Source organism: Microtus oregoni, unplaced genomic scaffold (genome assembly GCF_018167655.1).
Source record: "Microtus oregoni isolate MIOR12 unplaced genomic scaffold, Mior012 000020F_ref0000438, whole genome shotgun sequence".
NCBI classification, from domain to species: Eukaryota; Metazoa; Chordata; class Mammalia; order Rodentia; family Cricetidae; genus Microtus; species Microtus oregoni.
The window spans coordinates 34823443-34847607 of NW_024543079.1; the positions used below are offsets into that span (position 1 = coordinate 34823443).

Consider the following 24165-nt stretch of genomic DNA (forward strand, 5'->3'; position numbering starts at 1 on the left):
TCTTCAGAGTGCTGGGATTAAAGGCATGTGCCACTGTGCCCAGCTCAAGATTTAATCTTTATGTAAAAATAGACAAAGTTTCATTTGTTTTAATAAATAGTAAAACTAGTATGCATACCAAAGTGTTAGTTTAAAATAAATTACTTTATGATTTATTGCCAATAAATGTTTGATTTGTATGCCTATTTTACGTTTTATTTTATTTTACTCTTTGACTTTTCAAGACAGGGTTTCTCTGTGTATTTCTGGTTGTCCTGGAACTCACTTTGTAGACCAGGCTGGCCTCAAACTCAGAAATCCACCTGCCTCTGCCTTCTGAGTGCTGAGATTAAAGGCAAGTGCCACAACTGCCCGGCCTTTATTTTATTTTTTAGGAAAGAGGGGTTTATTTTGACTTGCAGTTTGAGAGGATACAGCCCCTTATAGAGGAAAGCCATGGCAGATGGCTCCATGGTGGTGGGAGTTTGTCCTGCACTGCTCCCTTCGCTACACATTGGCAGAACCTATCTTACACTCCAGAGCTAGTAAAACTCTCACGTGGAAGGGGTCGCGAGTATTAGAAGTTCAAGAGGCCTTGACCTACAAGGTGCATTCCACTGCGTGGGCTGAGTTAGGACTCCCTTGGAGTAGCGAGGCCACCGCGTGGTTCACAAACCACACAACTGATAACGTGGAGAATGATAAATATGCCGATAGAGAACTCTAGAGGAATGTGGGATCAGTATCAGCCTTTTATCTGAGCCAGAATACTTCTAGGAAAGAACACACACACAAAGCAAAGCTGATAGTAGCTATAACTGCCAAGGGAGAAACACACACACACAGAAAATCAGTACTTGTGACAAAAATACAGACTTGCAATTTTAAACTAAACTTAAACAATATTAAATAGTAAGAAAAGAACCACACTAACAATGGTAGGAGCAATAATTGGTGGTTTGTTTAAAACTAGTGTCAGCATTAAGTTATTTTCATGTTAAAATGCATATGAGAAATAGAATCGAATGAACTAACTTCAGTAACCTAGAACTGGAGCAGCTTAGCAACGGTCCAACTCCACCTCTAGGAAATTGACTAAGAAAGTAAACAGGCTCCCTGGAATTTTCAGTCAAAATTCGTGAATAGCAATAAATCTACCACTGAATATTTATATTCATAATGTCACAGATGGCAATGGGCAGAGCACAAATCTAGGCCTGGCTCCCAAGCTGAGAACTTTCCCAAACGAGATTGCGTGCTGATTCCAGACAACTGAGAATGCATTTCATTATTTCATCAAATAAAATGGCAAATGTTAAGTATTTTTGTGAGCGTAAAGTACTCAGTGCCCTTTCGGTAATAATAAAGTTAATCCTCGAACTAATCTCATCAGGAATGTGTTTGAGGAATTATGACGTCCCTCACATGGACTGGCAGCAAGAGGAGGGGACACATTGCCAGGTCTTGTTTTAGGATCTCTGGTGGCAGGACTAGGCTCTGGTTGACATAAATGGTGCTATCCAAGAGTTTCTAGGCATGCCTAGAAAACATTCCAGGAATCCCTTCTTGACCTGTGTAGACTCAGGTTTCTTTGAAAATCCTCTCCTGTTACCAGCTAGTTATCTTGCAGAAATCCCTCTGTTTCTGGTCCTAGGTCATTCTTCCAATGTGTATGCAGCTTTGGAGCCTATCCTGGATCTAGCGCTTGTAGATGAGGCTGGCCTCAAACTCACAGAGATCCGCTTGCCTCTGGCCCCCAAGTGCTGGGATTAAAGGCATGCGCACCACCATCTGACTTTTTAGTTTTTTATTATACCTAATATGATGAAAATGCTTCATAAATCTTTGCTATACTGTATTGGTTAGAAGAAAAAAGGCTATGCTTAGCACAAATTTCCTATTTTCTTCTGTGATTACCTGAATCTGCCAATGTGGAACTCAAGGATATGTTGGGCCAGCCAAGGTTTTTTGTTTTTTTTTTTTTTTATTTTCGAGACAGGGTTTCTCTGTGGCTTTGGAGCCTGTCCTGGAACTAGCTCTTGTAGATCAGGCTGGCCTCGAACTCACAGAGATCTGCCTGCCTCTGCTTCCCGAGTGCTGGGATTAAAGGCATGCGCCCACCACTGCCCAGCCCAGCCAAGCTTTTGTTACTGTTTTGAGACAAGATCTTGTTCTGTAGCTCTAGGAGGTCTGGTATCCACTGTATAGCCAAGCCTCCAACTGGTAGCAATCCTGACTTTACTTCCAGAATTATAGACCTGCAGAAGGCCCAGACATTTTGTTGTTTATTATTTCAAGAGGATTTGGGGAGGGGCACTGGTCAGGTCTACCATCTTTAGCCATAAATATTCCACGATAGTAGCTTGACTAAGTGGTGATTACAGAAGAATGGGGATCTACTTTATAAACATTTAAAGGAAGCAGACTCTTTCAAAAATCTGCATCTCTGACGTATGACTAACAACAGAGAAACGCAGTCAGCGCCAAGCGATTAACAAATTGTACAGCTCTGGATCTTCCGTAGCTCCTTCAAAGGAGAAGGTGCTTCTGTTGTTTGTTTACAATCTCAATTTAAGTAACCGGTTTTACATTAGAAGTTGCCGCACCCACGCCTTTAATCCCAGCACTCCCGCCTTTAATCCCAGCACTCGCAAGGCAGAGGCAGGCGGATCTCTTCGAGCTGTCTACAAGAAGAGCTAGTTCCAGGACAGGCTCCAAAGCTACAGAGGAACCCTGTCTTGAAAAACAAAAAAACAAAAAAAGTTACCTAGTGGTGGATTTGTGGAAGGAAGAAAGTGTGTGTGTGTGTGTGTGTGTGTGTGTGTGTGTGTGTGTGAGAGAGAGAGAGAGAGAGAGGGAGGGAGGGAGGGAGGGGAGGGAAGGAGGACTTTAAAAGGAAGAAGGGTAGTTTTAGAAAACAATGAAGACCCCTGTTGAGGGAGGGTCTCTATCTGGTTCATTTATTATTTAGTGTTTGTGACAGCAGGCTTATAGCAGTCAGAGAGTGTTGAGTCTTCCCCACTCTGTGGGTTCCAGGGGTTGAACTCAGGTCGTCAAGCTTGGTGGACAGTGCCATTACCCACGGAGTTATCTCCAGGTCCTTATTTCAGCTTTAATGGTTTCTCTTGTTTGCTTTTTGCTTTGTTTTGCAAGACAGGGAAACCTGTCTGTGCAGCCCTGACTGTCCTGGAACTCACTTTGTAGATCAGACTGGTCTCGAGCTCACAGACATGGGCTTTTATGCTCGGCCACCACCTGGCAGCATTAATGGTTTACTCTGAGTGTGTTTGGTGTGTTTGGTAAAGAAAGCTAGTTTCTAGAAAACGGCAGGCTACCTTTGCAGCCTAGCTTGGCCTCGAACTCTCTACCTTCCTTCCCTGCTCAACCTCCCGGATGCTGGGATTACAGACGTGCCTCCGTGACCCGCCTTCCTCAGTTGAGCCTGACTACGCCAGACGGGGGCCCCGGGCCACATCAGGTCTGTGGGCCCGCCTGCCAGGAACGCGCAGCCCGCCCCCGGCGCGCGGCCGCCGATTGGCCAGGAAGGGACCGGGCGTGACGTCAGGCCCCGCCCCGCCCCTTTCGATCCCGCCCCACTGGGTGGGCTGGCAGTTTAGTCTAGGGCAGCTGAAACCGGTTTGAGAGGAGGCTGTGGCGGGGCTCCGCGCTGCCAGCTGCCACCTAAGGGAGCGCTGGCGAGGCGCGGACGCTCGGCTTAGTCTGCCGCGGCCCAGGCTCTCGGCGCGGCGCAGAGCGGCAGGTGAGGGCGGCCGGCGGGCGGCGGTGCGGGCGGGCGCTCACGCGGAGGTGCGGGCGGGCGGGCGGCCTGGCGTCCCGGAGCCGCGCTGCGGCTGGAACCCCGGCTTGTCCCCTGCTGCCGCGTCCCTCCGGGCGGCGTGACCCGGGACCGCCTCGGAAATACCGGGCGGAAAATTGGGGAACAAAGAAACGGCAGCGCTGGAGCCGAAGCCCTCTCCGTGCCTCCCTTCCTCGGGGTGCCACCTCCGCCACCTCGCGCCGGTGCTGATGACTCGCGCCGTTTTGACAGCTGCTGATTTTCCCAAATTGCCTAAAATTAGTGCTCACCAAAGAAACTCCGGGTGACAGTACAGTAGGGTGGGTAGAGCCCAGGGCTATCGTGGAAGTCGGTCGTCGGTGCCCTCGGTGACGTTTTAGGGTCGCGGTCCTCTTCTTGGTGTCGCCGGCTTTATCAGCCGGGTCCGGCCAGAAGCGGAGGGAAACCGGGAGTTTGCCGGGTTCTAGAGATTCTCTGATCGAGCGAGCGGGGCGGACGGGTCTGATGTACCCCTCCGTACTCCTGTCCCTGCCGCCCTGCTCCTGCCTACTAACTTTACCCTTCTGCTTGTTACATTTCTAACACTTACATAACGAAGAAATAAATACAAGCTATTAGTCTCCCCCCCCCCCCCCATTGCCCAGTGTTCTAGAAACAAACAGTACAAAATAAAAAGCAGGTACACAGCATGCAGTGGCTTAAGTACTAGGGGAGATAAGTAAGTGTTTTAAACACAGTTAATCTACAAAGAAAGATGCAGGAAATTTGGACTCAGAGAAATAACACAAAACTGTTTGGTGTGCACAAAAAGTTGGTGGTGTGTGAATTAACTATATGTATATAACAAGCATATGATACTTATGAAAATAATAACATAAAATGAAATGAAAAATATTTGGAAAATGCCTACTGCCTGTCTAAAGCTGATGAAAATATTAATTTGGCTTACTGAAATCTTCATAAACGCTTGCTTAATGAAAAAGCTATTCTTGTTTAAAATATTGGCTTAGAGTATATGGAGGTCTTAGAAGTAGGGCCATAATGATCCCTGCCAGCTGGAGTAGAAATCAATATGGGCACTTAAACTGTTTCTTGATTGTAGGATGTTCTGAGGATCAGAGCTGGTGGAATCTAGGGAAGAATGAGGAGAATTAGAAACAGCTTTTTTTTTTTTCCTTCTAGAAGCTGTAAAGGAAAACAGAGATGTTCTTTTTGCTAGAAATATACCTGCTAGCTAAAAACACCCACCTTTAGTTCAGCTGTAACTGGAATGGTCCCACATCTTTGGTTAGCTTAAATCTCCAGTGTGTTTCCCATGCTGGTTAACTGGTTAGATCCACTGCTGAATATTTAACAAAAAGTGAAGTTGATTTTGCTAGGTAGGGCAAACTAAAAAGTTTTAATGTAAACAAGTTACAGTAGCATGTAAAAACCTCTTGAGTCGCCGGGCGCTGGTGGCGCACGCCTTTAATCCCAGCACTCGGGAGGCAGAGGCAGGTGGATCTCTGTGAGTTCGAGGCCAGCCTGGTCTACAAGAGCTAGTTCCAGGACAGGCTCCAAAAACCACAGAGAAACCCTGTCTCGAAAAACAAAAAACAAACAAAAAAAAAAAAAAAAAAAAAAAAAAAACCTCTTGAGTCTTCTAACAGTGTTAAAATAGGCCAGGCCTGGTGGTGCACACCTTTAACCCAGGCACTTAGAGGTGGAGGCAGGCAGGTCTTCTAGTGAGATCCTGCCTCAAAACTAAGTAAGCAAATTAACTTTTCAACTTCAGCTGAAAGTGCTGTGTAGTGTTTATCTCTAGACAGTACAAATTGGAGGTTGTATTGGAAAAAAGTTTCCAAAGCCTAACATCAAAACCTCCAGAAGTGTGCTGTGTAGTAAGGTGATAGTAAGCTGGTGTCTGTCTGAGGAGCTACGTATGCACGGTGACTTGCAGTTTTTACTGTTTTATGTGTATCTGAAAGACCTCCTCCATCCAAGTTGGGATATCTTTGTTAAGCAGAAGAAATAAAGGTCGATGCGCAGGTTTTGAGATTCTCAGTAGAAAGGCACTTTTTAAAACTACCACTGTGGTTTGGAAGCAGTTGGGTGCCAAAATTTTATGCTTTAGTCCTGCACCAACATTTTGGCCTCTGTCCATCAAGTCCAGTAAGCTGCCACTGAAGCAGCATCGCAGGTGGCAACTGAAGTAGATTGCTGGCTTCGGACAGTTGAAGTGGACTAGAGCACCGGTCTGCTGGGGTGGTTCTGTCTGTGCTTCCTTCCGCGTGTGTGGCTGCCTGTGCTGTACTCCCTGCAGCTGTTCACTGTCGAGTTACTGTAGCTGTGTCACAACTGAAAGCTTGGTTGGTTTCCCTTTTATCAAATCCACAGACTCTTCTTGGTGTCCTCATGTAGTAGACATCTAGAGCAAGGTTAGACCTGCTGTTGATTTGAATATATGAGAATAATTTCATGTGCCTTACCTTACATTGACTGAATTGGTTATTGCAGTTGATGAATAGTTAGCTTAGTACCAACTCTGCAGTCTTTTAGATGAGATTGCCCTTAGTTTAGAATTGTAAACACTGGGTTAAAGTTCCGGTTACAGTTTAAGACTGACAAGCTGGTTAGACTCTGAGCAGAAAGGGATGCTTACTGAAAAGCCGAGTTCTGAGGGTGTAAATTTGATCTCTAGGATATTCATGGTAGGCGAGAACCAGTTCCTGCAAATTGTTCTTTGACCCTCACGTGTATACCTTGGAACTCCTTCCCTCGCCTTTTCTCTTTCTCACATACATAAATGAATTGAGGTTGGTTATTCAGCCATATTGCTGAGTTATGGGTTTAGGTTGTTTCTTAAAATTATTTTTTTATTTATTTATTATGTATACAATATTCTGTCTATGTGTATGCCTGAAGGCCAGAAGAGGGCACCGGACCTCATTACAGATGGTTGTGAGCCACCACATGGTTGCTGGGAATTGAACTCAGGACCTTTGGAAGAGCAGGTAATGCTCTTAATCTCTGAGCCATTTCTCCAGCCCCTGTTTCTTAAAATTAATTCAGCATGCCAGGTGGTAGTGGCTCATGCCTTTAATCCCACCACTGAAGAGGCAGAACCAGGTAGGAGGCTAGCCTGGTCAGCATTTGAATTCTGGGACAGCCAGGGCTACCAAGAGAAACTCTGTCTCGAAAAGCAAAAAAAAAAAAAAAAAAAAAAAAACCCAAAAAACAAAAAAAACAACTCCACCACCAAATCAGTAACTTTAAAGTTTTAGGACTTCTTTCTTGTTATAATTTGGATCTGTTAAATGAGGGTTAAATGTTTCAATGAACATTTCACTGATTCAGAACGGTTTTGTCAGCCATCTAAAAGACCTGTTGCAGTGTTCAGGTAGCAGGCTAATCCAGAACTGTTTATATGTGGAGATGTTCTTTATCAGTTCTAGCACAGGATGGATTCATATGAAGAGATCTTGTTTATTTTTAGAAACAGAAAATCAAGTAGGTTTTACAAATTATTTTGCTCACAGACACGTTTTCTCCTGTGTATAGTCTTGGCATTTTTATCATAAACAAAGTTATCCAAGTACAACATGATACTACATTATTAATCTTGTTTTACATATGTATGTAAAAATGTATGATACTGTACATTCATAAAATATCTTTCAGCATTCCATTTTCTAATTGTTGTATATGTGACAAAAGGTAGTAAAATGTATATAATACTGTACATTTATAAAATATCTTTCAGCATTACATTTTCTAATTGGTGTTTATGTGACAATGCATCTATAGTGTGTAGCTAATATTAATTGTAGATTTGATTACTTACTAGCCCTCTCTAGGCATTATATGTCTGGCTTTTGAACCTCAGACCTATTGCTGTTTTGATCTGGGTATTATTTGTGGAGGGGACTGCTCAGTCACTGTGATATTAGCAGCACTGTTGGCCTCTGCCCACTAGATTCTAGAAGCATCCTTATTCATAAATAAAATGAAATAAAATTTAGCTGGTAAGTTAAGGGGCTTGCTGCATAAAGAAAGATATGATTGGAATTCTTTTAGAGACCTGGATTATTCCTCCACAAGTGTCTGGGTTTTTTGGATATTTGAATTATGTTTGGTTTTTCGAGACAGGATTTCTCTGTAGCTTTGGAGCCTATACTGGAACTAACTCTTGTAGACCAGGTTGGCCTTTAACTCACAGAGATCTGCCTGCCTCTGCCTCCCAAGTGCTGGGATCAAAGGCGTGAGCCACCACTGCCTGGCTTGGATATTTGAGTTGTTAAGCAAAATGTCTCACCATTTGAAGAATGTATTCTTTGTTTAGACTTAGTAACTATCTAGAGATGTATGTATCTATGTATATGTATATACTTAAAAAGTAATTTCCTGTCTTCCCTTAGTTAAGTATATTTGGCTAAGTCTGGAGGTAGCAAGGAAAAAATTAGAGAGAAAATATGAATAAAAAGGCAAAAGATTTCAGCCTTAGAAGTGTAGATTTCTGTAAATAAAATCTGTGAAGTGGTTAAGACAGTACTGACAAGAGATTTAGAATCCAGAGTACCACGAGATGTGATTTTGCATGATGTTATTGACTTGAAAGTGCAGTAGTCATGTGAACATCAGATCAAGTTTTTTGTTGTTGTTGTTTCAAGAGAGGGTTTCTCTGTAGCTTTAGGGCCTATCCTGGAACTCTGAAGACCAGACTGGCCTTGAACTCACAGAGTGCGCCACCACTGCCCAGCTTCAAGTTTGTTTTTATTTTTGTTTTGTTTTGTTGTAATAGACTGTAGTTGAGACTAAATTTAAAGAATCTGAGCGTGCTGATCCTATGAAGAAAAAATATCTGAAAAGACTTAATTTTGAGGAAGGATTTGTGTGGGTAGCAAGGTAACATTGTATATTAGAAACAGATTCATAAGCTTTTTTTTTTTTAAACCAGACATAACTAGTTTCTGTAGGTCTAGCTGAAGGACTTAAGTTGCTTTTTTGTTACTGAAGTAGAAGTCTTTAGTTGAGCTTTTTCTGTCTCTGGGGTTTACTTTTCCTACCACCCTAACCTAGACCTGGTTAGGAAAGATAGGTTGACTTAGCACAGCTGCTTATCAAAGGAGAAAGTACGAGGCAAGAGAATCCTGACTCCCTTAAAATAAAGCTTGGACATACTTGTTTTGTAATATTTCTGGTTCACTCATTCTTGGGTTTTTGGAAAGTAAGTATGTAACAAAACTGTAAGTCTTGCTGGATACTTCTACTTAGTGCAGTCAGTTTGTATATAAGGACTCTGACTGCTTGTTGCTTATATCCTTTTTCCTTTTAGCCTTTTTCTTTTTTTTTTTTTTTTTTTTTTTTTTTTTAAATATTTATTTATTTATTATGTATACAACATTCTGTCTGTGTGTATGTCTGCAGGCCAGAAGAGGGCACCAGACCTCATTACAGATGGTTGTGAGCCACCATGTGGTTGCTGGGAATTGAACTCAGGACCTTTGGAAGAGCAGGCAATGCTCTTAACCACTGAGCCATCTCTCCAGCCCTCCTTTTAGCCTTTTTCTTATCAAAGTTATTTACTTTTTAATGATGAAGGAAGATGTAAAATGAAGTTGGAATAAAAGGTAGCGGGCACTCTAGGTGGAGTCGAGTGAGGAAGTGGGGTATGGATATGATCAAATTGTATAAACATTTTCAAAGAAAAAATATTAAAAGTTTTTAAAAGTAAACTTATCACAGAATTGCAAAGTCATTAAATATTTTAGTTCTAAATCTCCTGGAATTCAGAGATCCCCTACCTCTGCTTCCCAAGAAATGGGATTATATGGTATGAACCAATTTAATTTTTTTATTTTTGAGACAGGATTTCTCTGCAAAGCCCTGACTGTCCTGAAACTCTTCATAGACCAGGCTGGCCTTGAACTCAGCAGACCAAGGGTACCTCTGCCTTCTGAATGCTGAGCTTAAAAACACGTGCCATCACTGCCTAGCTATTGTCTTATTTTTTAAGACAGGGTTTCTCAGTAGCTATGGAGCTAGTCCTGGAACTCAAGCTGTAGATCAGGCTGGCCTCGAACTCGCAGAGATTCACCTGCCTTTACCACCCGAGTGCTGGGATTAAAGACATATGCCACCACTGTCTGGCCAATTAAATATTTTTTAAAATAACATTTATTTTCTTAAGTGTATGTGTGTCAAGAGCACAGGTCAGAGGACAACTTTCAAGGATCAGTTTTCTTCCATTTTTACTTGGGTCCTGGAGATTAAACTCAGGTCATCAAGCTTGGTGGCAAGTGCTTTTATTCTCTGAGCTGTCTCATTGATCCATTTCTTTGTTTTTGTTTTTTGTTTTTCGAGACAGGGTTTCTCTGTGGTATAGCTTTGGTGCCTGTCCCGGAACTGGCTCTGTAGACGAGGCTGGCCTCAAACTCTACTGAGATCTGCCTGCCTCTGCCTCCCGAGTGCTACCACTGTCCAGCTGTTAAGTCCCTGTTAAGACAGGGACTCTGTATTGCAGATTGGCTTCCATCTCACTGTATAGCATGGATAACTTTGAACTTCTGATCTCTTGGTGCTAATTAGTGCTACCATGCTAGGTTTACGTGGTGCTGGGGATTGAACCAAGGGCATTGTGCACTGGATCAACTTAACAACACTCTTCCAGCCCCATTGTGTACTGTGGTAAAAAGCTATATTATCTTTGTATACAGTTAGTGACTATTTTTCTTTTCTTCCCTAGCAGAAATTCTAAAATAAATCCATCAGAATGACACCTTCTCAGGTCACCTTTGAAATAAGAGGAACTCTTTTACCAGGTAAAGCTTTATTCTAGAGTATTTTTTAAAATTAAGTGAGCATTTTTTCCTAGATTGTTAAAAAAATTAATCATTTAAGAAATTTCCCCCTTATTTTATGTGTATGGGTATTTTTGCTTGCATGTATGTCTGTGTACCATGTGCATATAATTCCTGGAGAGGCCAGAAGAAGGTGTATCTAAGTTTATGTTCTCAGCCAGAAAGCTTGTTTCATACCCTGGGCAGAATTCTTCAGATTGCCGCTTAGCTGATGGATATCACTGGCCATTGCTCATCTCTGGACCTATATGTAACCTCCTAGAGACTACAGACTAAGTTGTACTCCTTTTGATAGAGTCTCATATATTTCAGTTTTACCTCTAGTTTTTTAGGTAGCCAAGGACTTCTGCTTCTGTTTCACAAGAGGTGGAGTTACAGGTGTTAGGGTACAAGGTTGGAACTCTCACCCTTCAACAGTCCCTATGCTATCCTCCTCCAGGAGAGTTGAAAAAAGGCAGTTTAAGTTAAAAGAAACTGACTACATCACAGAGATGAACTAACGAGAGTTAGTCATAAAGTTACCCACCTTTGCTAACAGGTGGGCACTGAAGTTTAGGGTGTATGGGAAGGGAGGTAGAGGAGCAGAGGGGGATGTTGGAGGAGACTCTTTTACAGTTATTAATTGATATTTCTCTAGAATTCTTAGTATGCCTTTGGTAGCCCATTGTTAGCACTCTGGAAGCAGAGACCTGTAGATCTCTATAAGTTCAAGGTCAGCCACAGCTACATAATAAGACCCTGTCTCCAAACAAACAAATACCCTCTTTGGTGTTTATTTCTTTAAATTGGGAAGCTTCAATGAGGTACTGTGTCTTCATCACTTTGCTACTTGCTTGCTTTTATTTGTTTACTAAGTAGTTGAAAAAATAAAGAAAAGCTTGTTCCTGTGCCTATTTCTTCTTGCTCCCTCTGGTTCTGGAAAGATGAGTCAAATTATCTTTTTTTGTTTTTTGTTTTTTTGTTTTGTTTTTCGAGACAGGGTTTCTCTGTGGCTTTGGAGCCTGTCCTGGAACTAGCTCTTGTAGACTAGGCTGCTCTCGAACTCCCAGAGATCCACCTGCCTCTGCCTCCCGAGTGCTGGGATTAAAGGCGTGCGCCACCACTGCCCGGCTGAGTCAAATTATCTTAAAAGGTGGTAAGAGTGGCCAGTGGGTCAAAAGCCTTGCCTGAGGCTCCTCTTTCTTGACTCAGGGAGACTCTAAAGACAATTGCAACTGACTGCTCTCTTCTTGCTTCTAAAATTGGAAAGTTTGGTGTTTGGAAAAGACTGACTACTCTGATTTCTTTAGGAGAGGTTTTTGCAATATGCGGAAGCTGTGAAGCCCTGGGAAACTGGAATCCTCAAAATGCTGTGACTCTTCTTCCAGAGAATGAGACAGGAGAAAGGTAAGTGCAAAAATGCCAGGTTACAGAGTAATAGTGACATTATAAATCTAGGAACCTCTGAGGTGTTACATATGTTTTTTTCTTTTAGTTTAATTTTTTTTTTTGTTTTTTGTTTTTCAAAACTGGGTTTCTCTGTGACTTTAGAGCTTGTCCTGGAACTAGCTCTTGTAGACCAGCTGGTTGAACTCACAGAGATCCGCCTGCCTCTGTTTCCCAAGTGCTGGGATTAAAGGCGTGTGCCACCACCACCCAGCTTTTTTAATTTAATTTTTATGAAAGTTGTGATATACACAGTTTTAAAGAGTAAAATCACTTTACAAAGTTTGTGGAAAAAGAGGTTCCTTAACTTCCATTCAAAACTCTTTGACATCTTTTGACTCTTACCATCCTCACCCCCCTTTTAATATGTTTTTTTTGTGTATTTTTTTTATTAATTCGTTTTTATTTTATGCACATTGGTATTTTGCCATGGGAGTTAGGTTCCCTGGAACTGGAATTAAAGACAGTTCTGAGCTGCCACGTGGGTACTGGGAATTGAACTTAGGTCCTCTCGAAGAGCAACCAGTGCTCTTGACCAATGAGCCATCTCTCTAGCCCTGTATTTTTTTTTTATTGATATTTATTGAGCTCTACATTTTTCTCTGTTCCCCTCCCTCCTCTCCCTTCCCCTCTTGAATCCTCCCCCAAGGTCCCCATGCTTTCAATTTACTCAGGAGATCTTGTCTTTTTCTACTTTCTACTTCCCATGCAGATTAGATCTGTGTAAGTCTCTCTTATTGCCCACATTGTTGTCTAAATTCTCTGGGATTGTGGTTTGTAGGCTGGCTTACTTTGCTTTATGTTTAAAAACCACCTATGAGTGAGTACATGTGATAATCGTATTTCTGAGTCTAGGTTACCTCACTCAAAATAATGTTTTCTAGCTCCATCCATTTTCCTGCAAAATTCAAGCTGTCGTTATTTTTTTCTGCTGTGTAGTACTCTGTTGTGTAAATTTCTTATCCATTCTTCAGTCAAGGGGCATTTAGGTTGTTTCCAGGTTCTGGCTATGACAAACAAAGCTGCTATGAACATAGCTGAGCACATGTCCTTGTGGCACGATTGAGCATCCTTTGGATATATACCCAAAAGTGGTATTACTGGGTCTTGAGGAAGGTTGTTTTCTAATTTTCTGAGAAATCACCACACTGACATCCAAAGGGGCTGTACCAGCTTGCATTCCTATCAGCAATGCAGAAGTGTTCCCTTTTCCCCACAACCTCTCCAGCATAAGTTGTCACCAGTGTTTTTGATCTTGGCCATTCTTACAGGTGTAAGATGGAATCTCAGAGTTGTTTTGATTTGCATTTCTCTGATGACTAAGGATGTTGAACATTTCCTTAAGTGTCTTTCAGCCATTTTAGATTCCTCTGTTGAGAGTTCTCTGTTTAGGTCTGTACTCCATTTTTTTTTATTGGATTATGTGATCTTTTGGTGTTCAATTTTTTGAGTTCTTTGTATATTTTAGAGATCAGACCTCTGTCTGATGTGGAGTTAGTGAAGATCTTTTCCCATTCTGTAGGCTGTCATTTTGTCTTGTTGACCGTGTCCTTTTTTTTTACAGAAGCTTTTCAGTTTCAGGAGGTTCCATTTATTAATTGTTTCTCTCAATGTCTGCTGGGGTTATTTTTAGGAAGTGGTCTCCTGTGCCAATACCTTCAATTTAACCTAAGAGCTTTATCCCTGAGTCACACAGCCATTCCTTTTGCTTTTTATTTTGAGATAATCTTGCTGCGTTAGTTACCAGGGCTGGTCTTGAGCCTTGAACATGAGACCTGCTCAGCTTTCTTCTAGTTGTTGTGCAGGCCCATGCCTTCGCTCTAGCTTTGCCCTCCATCATTGTTCTAAATAGCGGTCTTACCTCATTTAAAACAGAATCTAGCCAGGCGGTGGTGGCGCACGCCTTTAATCCCAGCAGAGGAGTGGGAGGCAGAGGCAGGCAGATCTCTGTGAGTTCGAGACCAGCCTGGTCTACAAGAGCTAGTTCCAGGACAGGCTCCAAAGCTACAAAAAAACCTCTGTCTGGAAAAAACAAACCAAAAAAAAAAAAAAAAAAAGAAAGAAAGAAAGAAAGAAAAGAAAAATACTAATTTTTGAGACAAGATCTCACCGTGTATCTCTTAATGGCCTGCAACTTGCTATGTAGAGACCAGGCTGGTCTTGAACTCACAGAGATCTGTGCTCTTGGGTCCTGGGATTAAAGGTGTACACTACCATGCCTGGCCTAGCTTCTGTTCTTACTTTGTGTTTTGAGATTGGATATTAACTAAGTTACTTGAACTCACACTATAGTCCAGGCTACCTTGATCTTGAGCTTGCAAATTTTCCTGCATTTGCCTTCTAAGCAGTTGATATCACAAGTATGTGTTAGTGTGCTTGACTGAAACTACTCTTTGGGAAGTATGTGATATTACTGAGTAGAACATGCCATTTTGGTTCCTTAACCACAAAGAGAAATGTAGTCACTAGCAGCATTATTTCAGTGTAAACTTGTTGCTAGTGCACTAGACTAGGGCAGACCTAGGTATGTGCAGTCAATCTTGGGCAGAGTTTATGGATCCAGGCTTTAATTTTCTAATTTCATGGAAAAGTGGTTAGGATAGAATCACATTTGTTTTACTGGTTGTCCTAAATATTGTATGTATATATCTAGTGTCCCTATGAGCAATACCAGCTGGTATGATTTTTAAGTTAAAGAACAAAGGACAGTTAGTAGACTATAACTTGCCAGTGTTCATGGCTCACTTATGGCCTGAAGGCTTTACTTTAAAGCCTTTTAGTAATACGTAGTGTCTCTGGGTAAGCGGGAAGACAAAAGAGGATTGACAGTATATTTTGATTTGATTTTTATAGTTTTTCTGCTTTTTTGTGTAGCTGGTTACTTCTTATTCTTTAAGTCTCAACTCAGATAATTTTTTTCATTGAGGATTCTGCTCCTAAGCTTCCTCCCAAGTTTGGAGTCAGTCCTTCCTTCCTTCCTTCCTTCCTTCCTTCCTTCCTTCCTTATCTGACACAGAGTCTTACCACGTTAGCTCAGGCTTGCCTTGAATTAACTTTGCAGTCAGTCCATTCAGACCTAGAACTCAGAATTTTTGTGCCTCAACTTCCCAAATGCTGGGATTAAAGACTTGCACCTCTCCACCTGGGCTTGTTAGTTTAGTGTTTGCTGTCTGCTTTTGCATTTGCCTACCCATACAGGAAAGCAAACTCCTTGAGAGTGGGGTTATCACTGCATTCCCATTGCCTTCTGGGCAAGCCTGGAGTAAAATCATGGGTAGGATGACTTATTATTAATTATGAATTATGAAAGTTCACCCTTAATTTAGGATTGGTCTCAACTAGCTCTTACAACTTAAATTAATTCATTTATATTAATCTACATTCTCCCACATGGCATTACCTTTCTTCCATTCTGCACCTCCTGCTTCTTCTCTGAGTCTCACTGGTCAATCCCACATGCCTAGATTCATCCCTCTGACTTCCTCTTTATGCCTGGAAGTCCTGCCTCTTCTCTCCTGCCTGGCTATTGGCAATTCAACATTTTACTACACCAGTCACAGCAACACATCTTCACAGTGTACAGATATCCTAGAACAGTAGGGACCTTATTTGAGAAATTTTGTGAATTATGAGTTCTTCATACATTTTACCTTGATATTAATGGTGTTCTTTTTGTGTTTCATTCCATCAGTATATTATGGAAAGCAGTGATTACTCTCAGTAGAGGAATATCAATTCAGTACCGCTACTTCAGAGGGTGCTTTTTAGAACCAAAGGTATGTCTTTCTTTCTTTTTTAATTTCTTTAGCACTTTCGAAAGCAACTAATTTAAGTTTGAAAACTTTAGAAGTAAAATGAATATGTTTTGGTCAAATAGAAATTGAACTCTTAATATTTTTGTACCAAAAAAAAAAAAAACTCAAGTAAGTATCTCCTTCACAGACAGACATATCTGTCATGGGATTTTTAAAAGACTAATAAATAGTAAGTTTATTAGTCCTGTTACAGTGTTTTCTAATGCGTGCATTTTCTGCAACCTTGTCAACTAGTACCAATTGCAATTTTTTATTTGTTTTTAGCATTATGTGGTATAAATACCTTTAGCAAAGTATGTTAACCAACTTTAAGCAAGTTACTGTTTTAAAAAATTATTTCATGCAGTCATCTGTCTCTGTGGCTGCATTGTTTAATGCCTACCAAAAGCAAAGTGATTCCTCTCGGAGCTTTCCATAGATGCTGCTGACCGGTCAGGGTCTTCTCTGAAAGCTTTGAGTGTCTATTAGTTCTCAATCTGCCTGTTCACAGCTTATTATTTTAGGATTGTTCTCATTTTTAGAAAAGTAAAATGTTAACTTGTTTCCTTAGTTTACAGACATCGATTTCTTTAGTGAAAGAATTCTTTCCCTTTAGTGAAAGGATTTTTACCTTTGCCACACTTGTGCATGTGTGACCAAGAGTTTAGCAGGGGTGTAAGAAACTAAACATGGATTAGGCCTTTGGAAAAAATGTATTTCCCCTTGGTAATTATAGAACACTTTTGTTATAGATGAAAGGTACTAGCAACTACTGCACTCTCAGCTAACATGAAAGCTGACAAATTCACTTCAGCTGTCTTTTGCACCTACTACCTGTTTTATTCCAAGAATATTTTGTAAACACTCAGTAATTGAACTAAAATTACATTGTGGGTGGTCATTGTGTTGGCTTATCTTGACAATAGTCTAACAAAAAGCATCTGCTTATTTGGTCTAGAGGTCATGGTCTAGTCCTCCAGTACAAATTAAATTGTATATGAATAAACAAACCATGGCACTCCGGCGTTAGAAGAAAGTCCTGATACACAGAAACTTTGTGTGATAGGAAATTAAATTTTATTTGAAAAGGAGGATATGGACAGTGAGAGTCAGTGAGTCCCTTGGGTATAGTTATATAAAACTATTGTCAACACAGGTCACAGTAAGCCAACCTGTAGTGTGGTTCTTTTCATAGAAAACGTAACCAAAAGCAACAAATCAGTCCACTGACGCCTCTTGGAAAATTGTCAGTAATAAACTGAGTTTTCCCTTGTAATACTTGCAAAAGTTTACAGTATATGTTGGTGAGTGTGTTTCTTTAAGTAGGTGCTTGCTCTGTATCGTGTACACATGTACCGTGTGATGCAGGGGCTGCCCTGGTAAGTATGTTTTTCATGGACTAGAGTAAATAGCTTCATAAAATCCCATGCATATGACTGCTTTCTTTTCACTTCATGCCAGCTTAAAGTAACACTTCTAAAAGTTGGTGGCCCTTTTAAAATGAAACACTTTTTATTATAATTATTATGAAACTTTATCTTAATAGTGTGTTGCCAAATGATAGATATATGCAAGGCATCTTAAATAATGAAAATATACAGATAGGTGAAATCCATATCTTAATCAATATTAGAGTTGACAGGAAAGCTGAAATGGGAGATAAGGGAGTCACTGGGCAGGAGTTTTAGGGTTGGTAGCTGCAGAACTTCAGGCAGATGAGCTCTTTACCTTTAGATGGATGCCAGCTCTATCCATAGATGAAGGGCTTAAAATACAGGCTTCCTGGGTCCTGTTCATTATTAAATTAAATATTATAAGCAAATACAGTGTCACAATTCATGTTTCTTTCCATGCATTGCTTCTCCTTGACATGTTCTTTTTTAGTTCCTGGAGTTGTAAAGTCCCTTTCCCCCTCACTTTTTCTATTTTCCTTTTTTCTTGATGTGTATATGTGTTTGTGCGTGTGTGCACATGCACGAGTGTGTGCTCATGTACCAGTGAGTTTACTTGGAATTGCTTACAGGAGCATGGGTGAAGGGTTATTTATAGGAGAATGAGCAACTTACCAATCTCTCGACCACTAAAGAAAACGTCTATCCCTACAACATTGACAATCTGTGGAACACAGGAAAGAGAGGGTATTGTGAGCTCCTCCTTTTTCTCAGTTTCTCAAAGCCATGTTTCTTCTTGTAGACTTTGTAAAGTTGGAGTAGGATGTTAATGGGATAAATTGTAGTAATTTTGCAGGTAGCACCTATTCCCTTTATTTAACTATAGCAAACAAAGGCGATGGACATTCCTGAAATGGAAACTCAGTGTGGGTCCACACAGAGTCCGTTGATTTCACATCTTCACTAAATATTCATCTTTAAAAGATTTATTTCATTTAGGAGTATTTTGTCCATATGTATGTCCAGCATGTGTGTGCCTGGTACCCCTGGAGGCCTGAAGATGCCCAGAGGCATCATAGGACTGGAGTTATGGATGACTGTGAGTCATGGTGTGGATACTGGAAATTGAACCCTGGGTCCTCTGGGAGAACAGCCAGTGTCTCAACAGTTGAGCTATCTGTTCAGCACCTAAACTACTTTATTAAGGCATTAAAATTTAAATTTAAGGAGTTGATGGATTTTTTTAGAGTGAAATGTTATGCAATTTTTATTATACTCTTTGAAAAGTTAGTTCATTTTTGTGAAACAGACCATTATATTTTAAAAGTATCATAATTTTTATAATGCCAAAACTCATAATTTAATTCGTTATTAACTTATTTTTACCTTCATCTTTCCTATTTTTAAAAATGCTTTGACAGGTCAGTCAGCTATAAGTAATTGTTAATTTTTACAATAGCCTAGGTGATCATTTTTTTAAAGATTTATTTATTTATTATGTATATGACATTCTGCCTCCATGTATGCCCTCACGCCAGAAGAGGGCGCCAGATATTACTACAGATGGTTGTAAGCCACCATGTGGTTGCTGGAAATTGAACTCAGGACCTCTGAAAGAGCAGCCAGTGCACTTAACCACCGAGCCATCTCTCCAGCCCCCCTAGGTTGTCATTCTCTACCTCCTTTTTTTTTTGTTTTGTTTTTCGAGACAGGGTTTCTCTGTGGTTTTGGAGCCTGTCCTGGAACTAGCTCTTATAGACCAGGCTGGTCTCAAACTCACAAAGATCAGCCTGCCTCTGCCTCCCAAGTGCTGGGATTAAAGGCGTGCGCCACCACTGCCTGGCCATTCTCTACCTTCTTGATATAATAATATTCTTCTGGATGCCAAACGCTTTACTGTTAACTTGATGTCTACCTTACTTTATTTGAATGGGATGACCATTTTCTTGTTGGACTTAGTAGAAATGTTGTTAAATAATATTGGGTTTGGTATTGTAGAGTAAAATCCCTGCCTTCATACATGCAGGTTATTTTTTAAATTGTGAGAAGAAAGGAATCAGTAAAAATTAAATTTTAGTTCATCTGCAAGCAATGTCTTTACCCGACTCACAATTTTGCATGCTGATGTATTAAAAACATAAACCAAACTCTACATGTTCTTTTATTTTTCCTGTTGCTTGCTGTAGCTGAAAGAGACAAGTAGGGTTTTTTCAACTTCAAGGAATCTAATACCTCTGGTCTCCAAGGGCACCTGCACCACCACACACAGACACACCTATACATAATTAAAAGTAATTTTTCGAAAGAGAACAGCAGCTAAATCTTTTCAAAAATTAATGCAAATGTTTTTGTTAATAATACATGTTTAGAGCTATTTCATAGTCTTGATTTTATATATTAAATTTTGAAGGTGTTAATAATACTTGTTACTCTTTCTCTAAAGGTAACCTTCTACTTGAATCCAAAAGCTTAAAATTAAGACATCACTTGCATAATAGAACTGTTCTTTCTTAAAATTTTAAAGAATAGGTGATTATAGTTAGTATATAGATTAGCATATTAGCATAAAGTATTACGCGTTTTTGAGTCATTACTGAGATTTTAAATTTCCCAATATTTGAGTCTTATTTTTTAAGCCCACCAGTGAAATTTAAATTTAAGATTATGGGGATTGGAAAGATGGCTCAGAGGTCTGCTCTTCTAGAGGTCATGAGTTCAATTCCCAGCAGGCGAATGGTGGCTCACAACCATTGATGATGAGATCTGGTGCCCTCTTCTGGCATGTAGGCCATTCATGCAGCTAGAACACTATACATAATAAATAAAATCTTTATAAAAATAAATGAATAAGATTATATTTCCTAATGTAAAAGTCACAGACAGCAATGTAGGAATCAGTGTACTTATTTTATTTATTTATTTATATTTATTTATTTATTTATTTATTATGTATACAATATTCTGTCTGTCTGTATGCCTGCAGGCCAGAAGAGGGCACCAGACCCCATTACAGATGGTTGTGAGCCACCGTGTGGTTGCTGGGAATTGAACTCAGGACCTTTGGAAGAGCAAGCAATGCTCTTAATCTCTGAGCTATCTCTCCAGCCCCCTAAGTGTACTTATTTTAAAACTAGGGATTTTGTTGGTTTGTTTTTGAGATGGGTCTTATTATTAGCCTTAACTGGCCTGGAACTTGGCTGTATAGACCAGGCTGGCCTCAGCTCAGATCCATCTGGCACTGGCTCCTGAGTGCTGGGATTAAAGATGTGTTTGTTTGTTTGTTTGTTTTACTCTCTAACACTCTGTGTACTAGCCAGCACGTCTCTATAGTGGGAATGTTTGTAGACAGAAAGTGGCCTACTAAACTGGGCCTTTGGTCTATTCCTCATTATTCCTCAAGTTCTAGGTGATTGTATATGTGAGTAATGGATTTGTCACTAAAATTAATTAAATGAAAGGTATTAAAATTATTACTAAAGTAGGTTTCCTGTGAAGCATAATTTACAAGACTATTCTTAGGATAGATGCAGTAGTTACTTTGTAGAGTTATCCTGACACTGGACCTAAACCAAAGCAAAATTAACCCTCCTTTCTCCCTCTGTTTTTATCCCTGCTGATAGTTATATTGATGGTACTCTTCTTACTTTACATTTGGTTACTGATAGAAGTTTGGCTGCCAGGAGGTGTAGAAGGGTGTGAGTGAGAAGTGGAGCGAATGAGAAAAGGCTTAGGTTAATTCATTATGTGCTTTCATTACTAAGGAACACACCTGTTCTTAATGTATACATTTGCTTCTTTTGAAGGTTAAAATAAAAGACAGATGGAAATATGCCTTTATGTGTGTACATATGCACGCGTGTGCTCACATACACTCAATAAATGTAAAAAATTAAAACAGTTTTGTATATACAGCAGATGATACAGTATTAAATATACTATGTTGCCGGGCGGTGGTGGCGCACACCTTTAATCTCAGCACTCGGGAGGCAGGGGCAGGGGATCTCTGTGAGTTCGAGGCCAGCCTGGTCTACAAGAGCTAGTTCCAGGACAGGCTCCAAAGCTACAGAGAAACCCTGTCTTGAAAAAAAAATTAATAAATATACTATGTTTTAGTGTATTAGAAATAAAATTCACCATATTTTAAGATGACCCATATAATGGCAAAGAGGTATTATGAAAGAACATGTCATTTAGTATCTCAGATTTAGCATTTTGAGTAAACCTCCAGTGCTGTTGTAGTTTTTAAACTGTTTATAAATTTGAGAAAAGAATTTAACTTGTTTGCTTAATTCCTAGAATTAGTTACTTAATAATATGCCTCTTTTGTTGGATACTGATTATTTGGCACACTTACCAAATTAAATCAACAGTTAAATTCAGTAAGATTTGTGGGATACTTTTATGAAAGAGCCATCTAAAGGTATATAATGTGCACAGAGAAACTTATATACTCCAGTTTCAAAGATTTATTCTGAAATAGTATAATAGTGAGTAATTTTTATATTTACTTTTTTCTTTTTTGTATTTTGTTAAAATTATCATAGAATAAATCCTATAGAGTTGTAATTTCAAAGTCTGCTTTTAAGATGTATAAATGCTTTTTTGGCACATAATTTTAAGTATGTAGTCTGCCCTGTGTTTGTTCAGAGGGTCTTTGCTGTTGGTTCGTTCCTGTTTTAAAATTGTGTGTCAACAGCAGCACATAATTTTCGTTGCTATTAAGGAAACATGATGGCAGCATTAGGTATTATTATACTATGACTTTTAAATTTGAAAGCATAAATCTCAAATTTGATGTTAATTTAATATCACTTTTCTCACAATTATTCTTGAAACTTGGCTGTTCACTTATGTATTCAGGGTTTCTTGTTCTCTTTGCAAACATGGGTTACTATAATATGAAAAATATAATAAATTTAATATTCTTAAGTAGAGGACTTTGCTATCCTGTAGCTTCCTGCAGTAATGTGTGCTGTGTGATCTTGAGGTACTTGCTCTTGCCCTGCTCTCATAAGCTTGTTTAGGCTGTCTTCTAAACGTGTAGTCTTTCTTAAGTAAAGCAGGGGAATATTTAGAAACACCCCTTTGACACACCAAAGAAAGTATAAATGATGTTAATTTTAACTTAGAATTAATATTGGTGCAAAGTTAATTTTTCGTAAAAGAAATCAAAGTACTATAGATAAATTTGCAAATGGGCTTAAGGGAGTTTTGTGTGCCAGTTCATCTCAGTTATTTTTATTTATTGATTTAACTCATTTTTTTGTAATATTACATCATGCTTTGTGACCTGGGCATATGCCTGATTTGGTACATAATAGTATTAAAAACTGGCAAGATTAATTTCTTGTTTCTTGGTCTTGTATTTAGTTAAGACTTAGGTCACAAACATCTAATGGAATCATGGTTAGAAATAAGATATAAGAAATTATTGCAGACGTTTAACTTTTAAATTGCAGACTATCGGTGGTCCATGTCAAGTCATAGTTCACAAGTGGGAGACTCATCTACAACCACGATCAATAACCCCTTTAGGTATGGGCATTAACTGCATCTGTTTGAGGCATATGCATAAAGTTACTAATGTGCTGCACAGTGGCTTAGGGACTGAATACACTTTTATTCTGAAGTTTAAAATCAATGCGTTGTCAGTACTCCAGATTGCTCTTAGCATTTCATTGATCTTGCAAAACTGAACAGTTTTAGTAGCCATTCTTTATAAACTATTAAAAATGCTTGTCTACTTATTTTATTTGAGGGTTTTAGACTATTATAAGATTTTTCAATTTGGAGTTGTTAGAAAGTTAACATTATTCTCCTTTATTGAGGACTCATGGCTTTATTAGCTTTCTTGCCCAGAGAGCGTTTAAAAAAAAAATTGATCCAAAACAAAAACTCTAAAAAATTGTTTTGAATGCTAATAAAGTTATCATATTTAATTTTTAAATACTATCAAATACTTAAACAAATGAATTTACATTTCTTTGTTATAGTTGACATATTCTAATTCATTTTAGCTCCCTCTTGACTGTGCTATTATTTATATTCGGAGGCTTTTTTAAATTCAATTTTCAATGCCAAAAGTAGTATTTCTTTTCATACAAGTGTTTTTTAGTTCACTTGTCTATGCTGAAAATAGATCTTGACACTCATTTTACAGACACGAAACTACTTGTATTTGTGAATTGACTCTGTCTAAGAAGTACATGTTTTAGTTTCTACAGATGATCAGAATTGAGAACTAACAACTGGTGGGTCTCGTAGCTTAGAGTAGAAAGTGGTGGGAGTTTCTGCTTTGCCCTCTTTAAGGGGCACATCTTGTTAATAGATGTCTCATTCCATCTGGGTTCTTTTTATATGCTTTAATATATTTTTGATAGTTCTTACAGCAGCATCTTTAGAATTACAACAATTGCATATTGAAGTTGAAGCTTAATGAGAATTAAGTATTTTAAAACACAGTTTGCATTTGGATGCATCTTGAAATTAAATATATTTTTGCGTTTGAGAAAGATTTTATTTCTATTCTCATAGAAATTATTGTTTTGCTTTTTGAGGAAGGTGGTGTAAACTTAAAAGCGATGTATAGTCTGCTGGACAGTCTTTAGGAACCACCCCACTTATTTTAACAGATGCTTCAGGCTGCTTAAAGTTAGCTGAGAAGAGTACTGAGAAGGAAATGTATTTCAAGTGTTACTAGATACAGCTTTGCAGCTTTTTTTATGTTCTTGAACTGTTAGTGAAGGACTGTGCTAGCACTTACTCTTGGTAGCTCTCCACAGCTCTGTATGTACAGGTAAGTGGATGCTGTTTATAAAGCTTTTGGCTGGCTGCAAGAATGTTGGGGTTTGAGGAGATTCACACCTTAGCTAATTTATGAATGTGAACCACATAAAAATAAGCATTTTAATTGTGCCAAGACTGTTGCAAGGAGATCTTGT

The 24165-nt window shown here is 39.4% G+C and overlaps 1 protein-coding gene across 4 annotated transcripts in view; it reads left to right on the forward strand.

Moving 5' to 3' along the window:
* Nucleotides 1–3600: 3600 nt before the first annotated feature.
* Nucleotides 3601–24165, forward strand: part of Gpcpd1 (glycerophosphocholine phosphodiesterase 1) — a 57564-nt gene continuing 36999 nt past the window's right edge. For 2 of the 4 annotated variants that reach the window (XM_041670388.1, XM_041670390.1), the window contains exons 1-5: nt 3601–3739; nt 10503–10575; nt 11904–12000; nt 15731–15815; nt 22684–22759. In XM_041670388.1, coding sequence (XP_041526322.1) covers nt 10527–10575; nt 11904–12000; nt 15731–15815; nt 22684–22759 — 307 coding nt within the window. In that variant the 5' untranslated portion in view covers nt 3601–3739; nt 10503–10526. Of the gene's footprint in view, nt 3740–10499; nt 10576–11903; nt 12001–15730; nt 15816–22683; nt 22760–24165 lie in introns of those variants that run through there. The other 2 variants (XM_041670389.1, XM_041670391.1) reach the window with 2 other exon arrangements.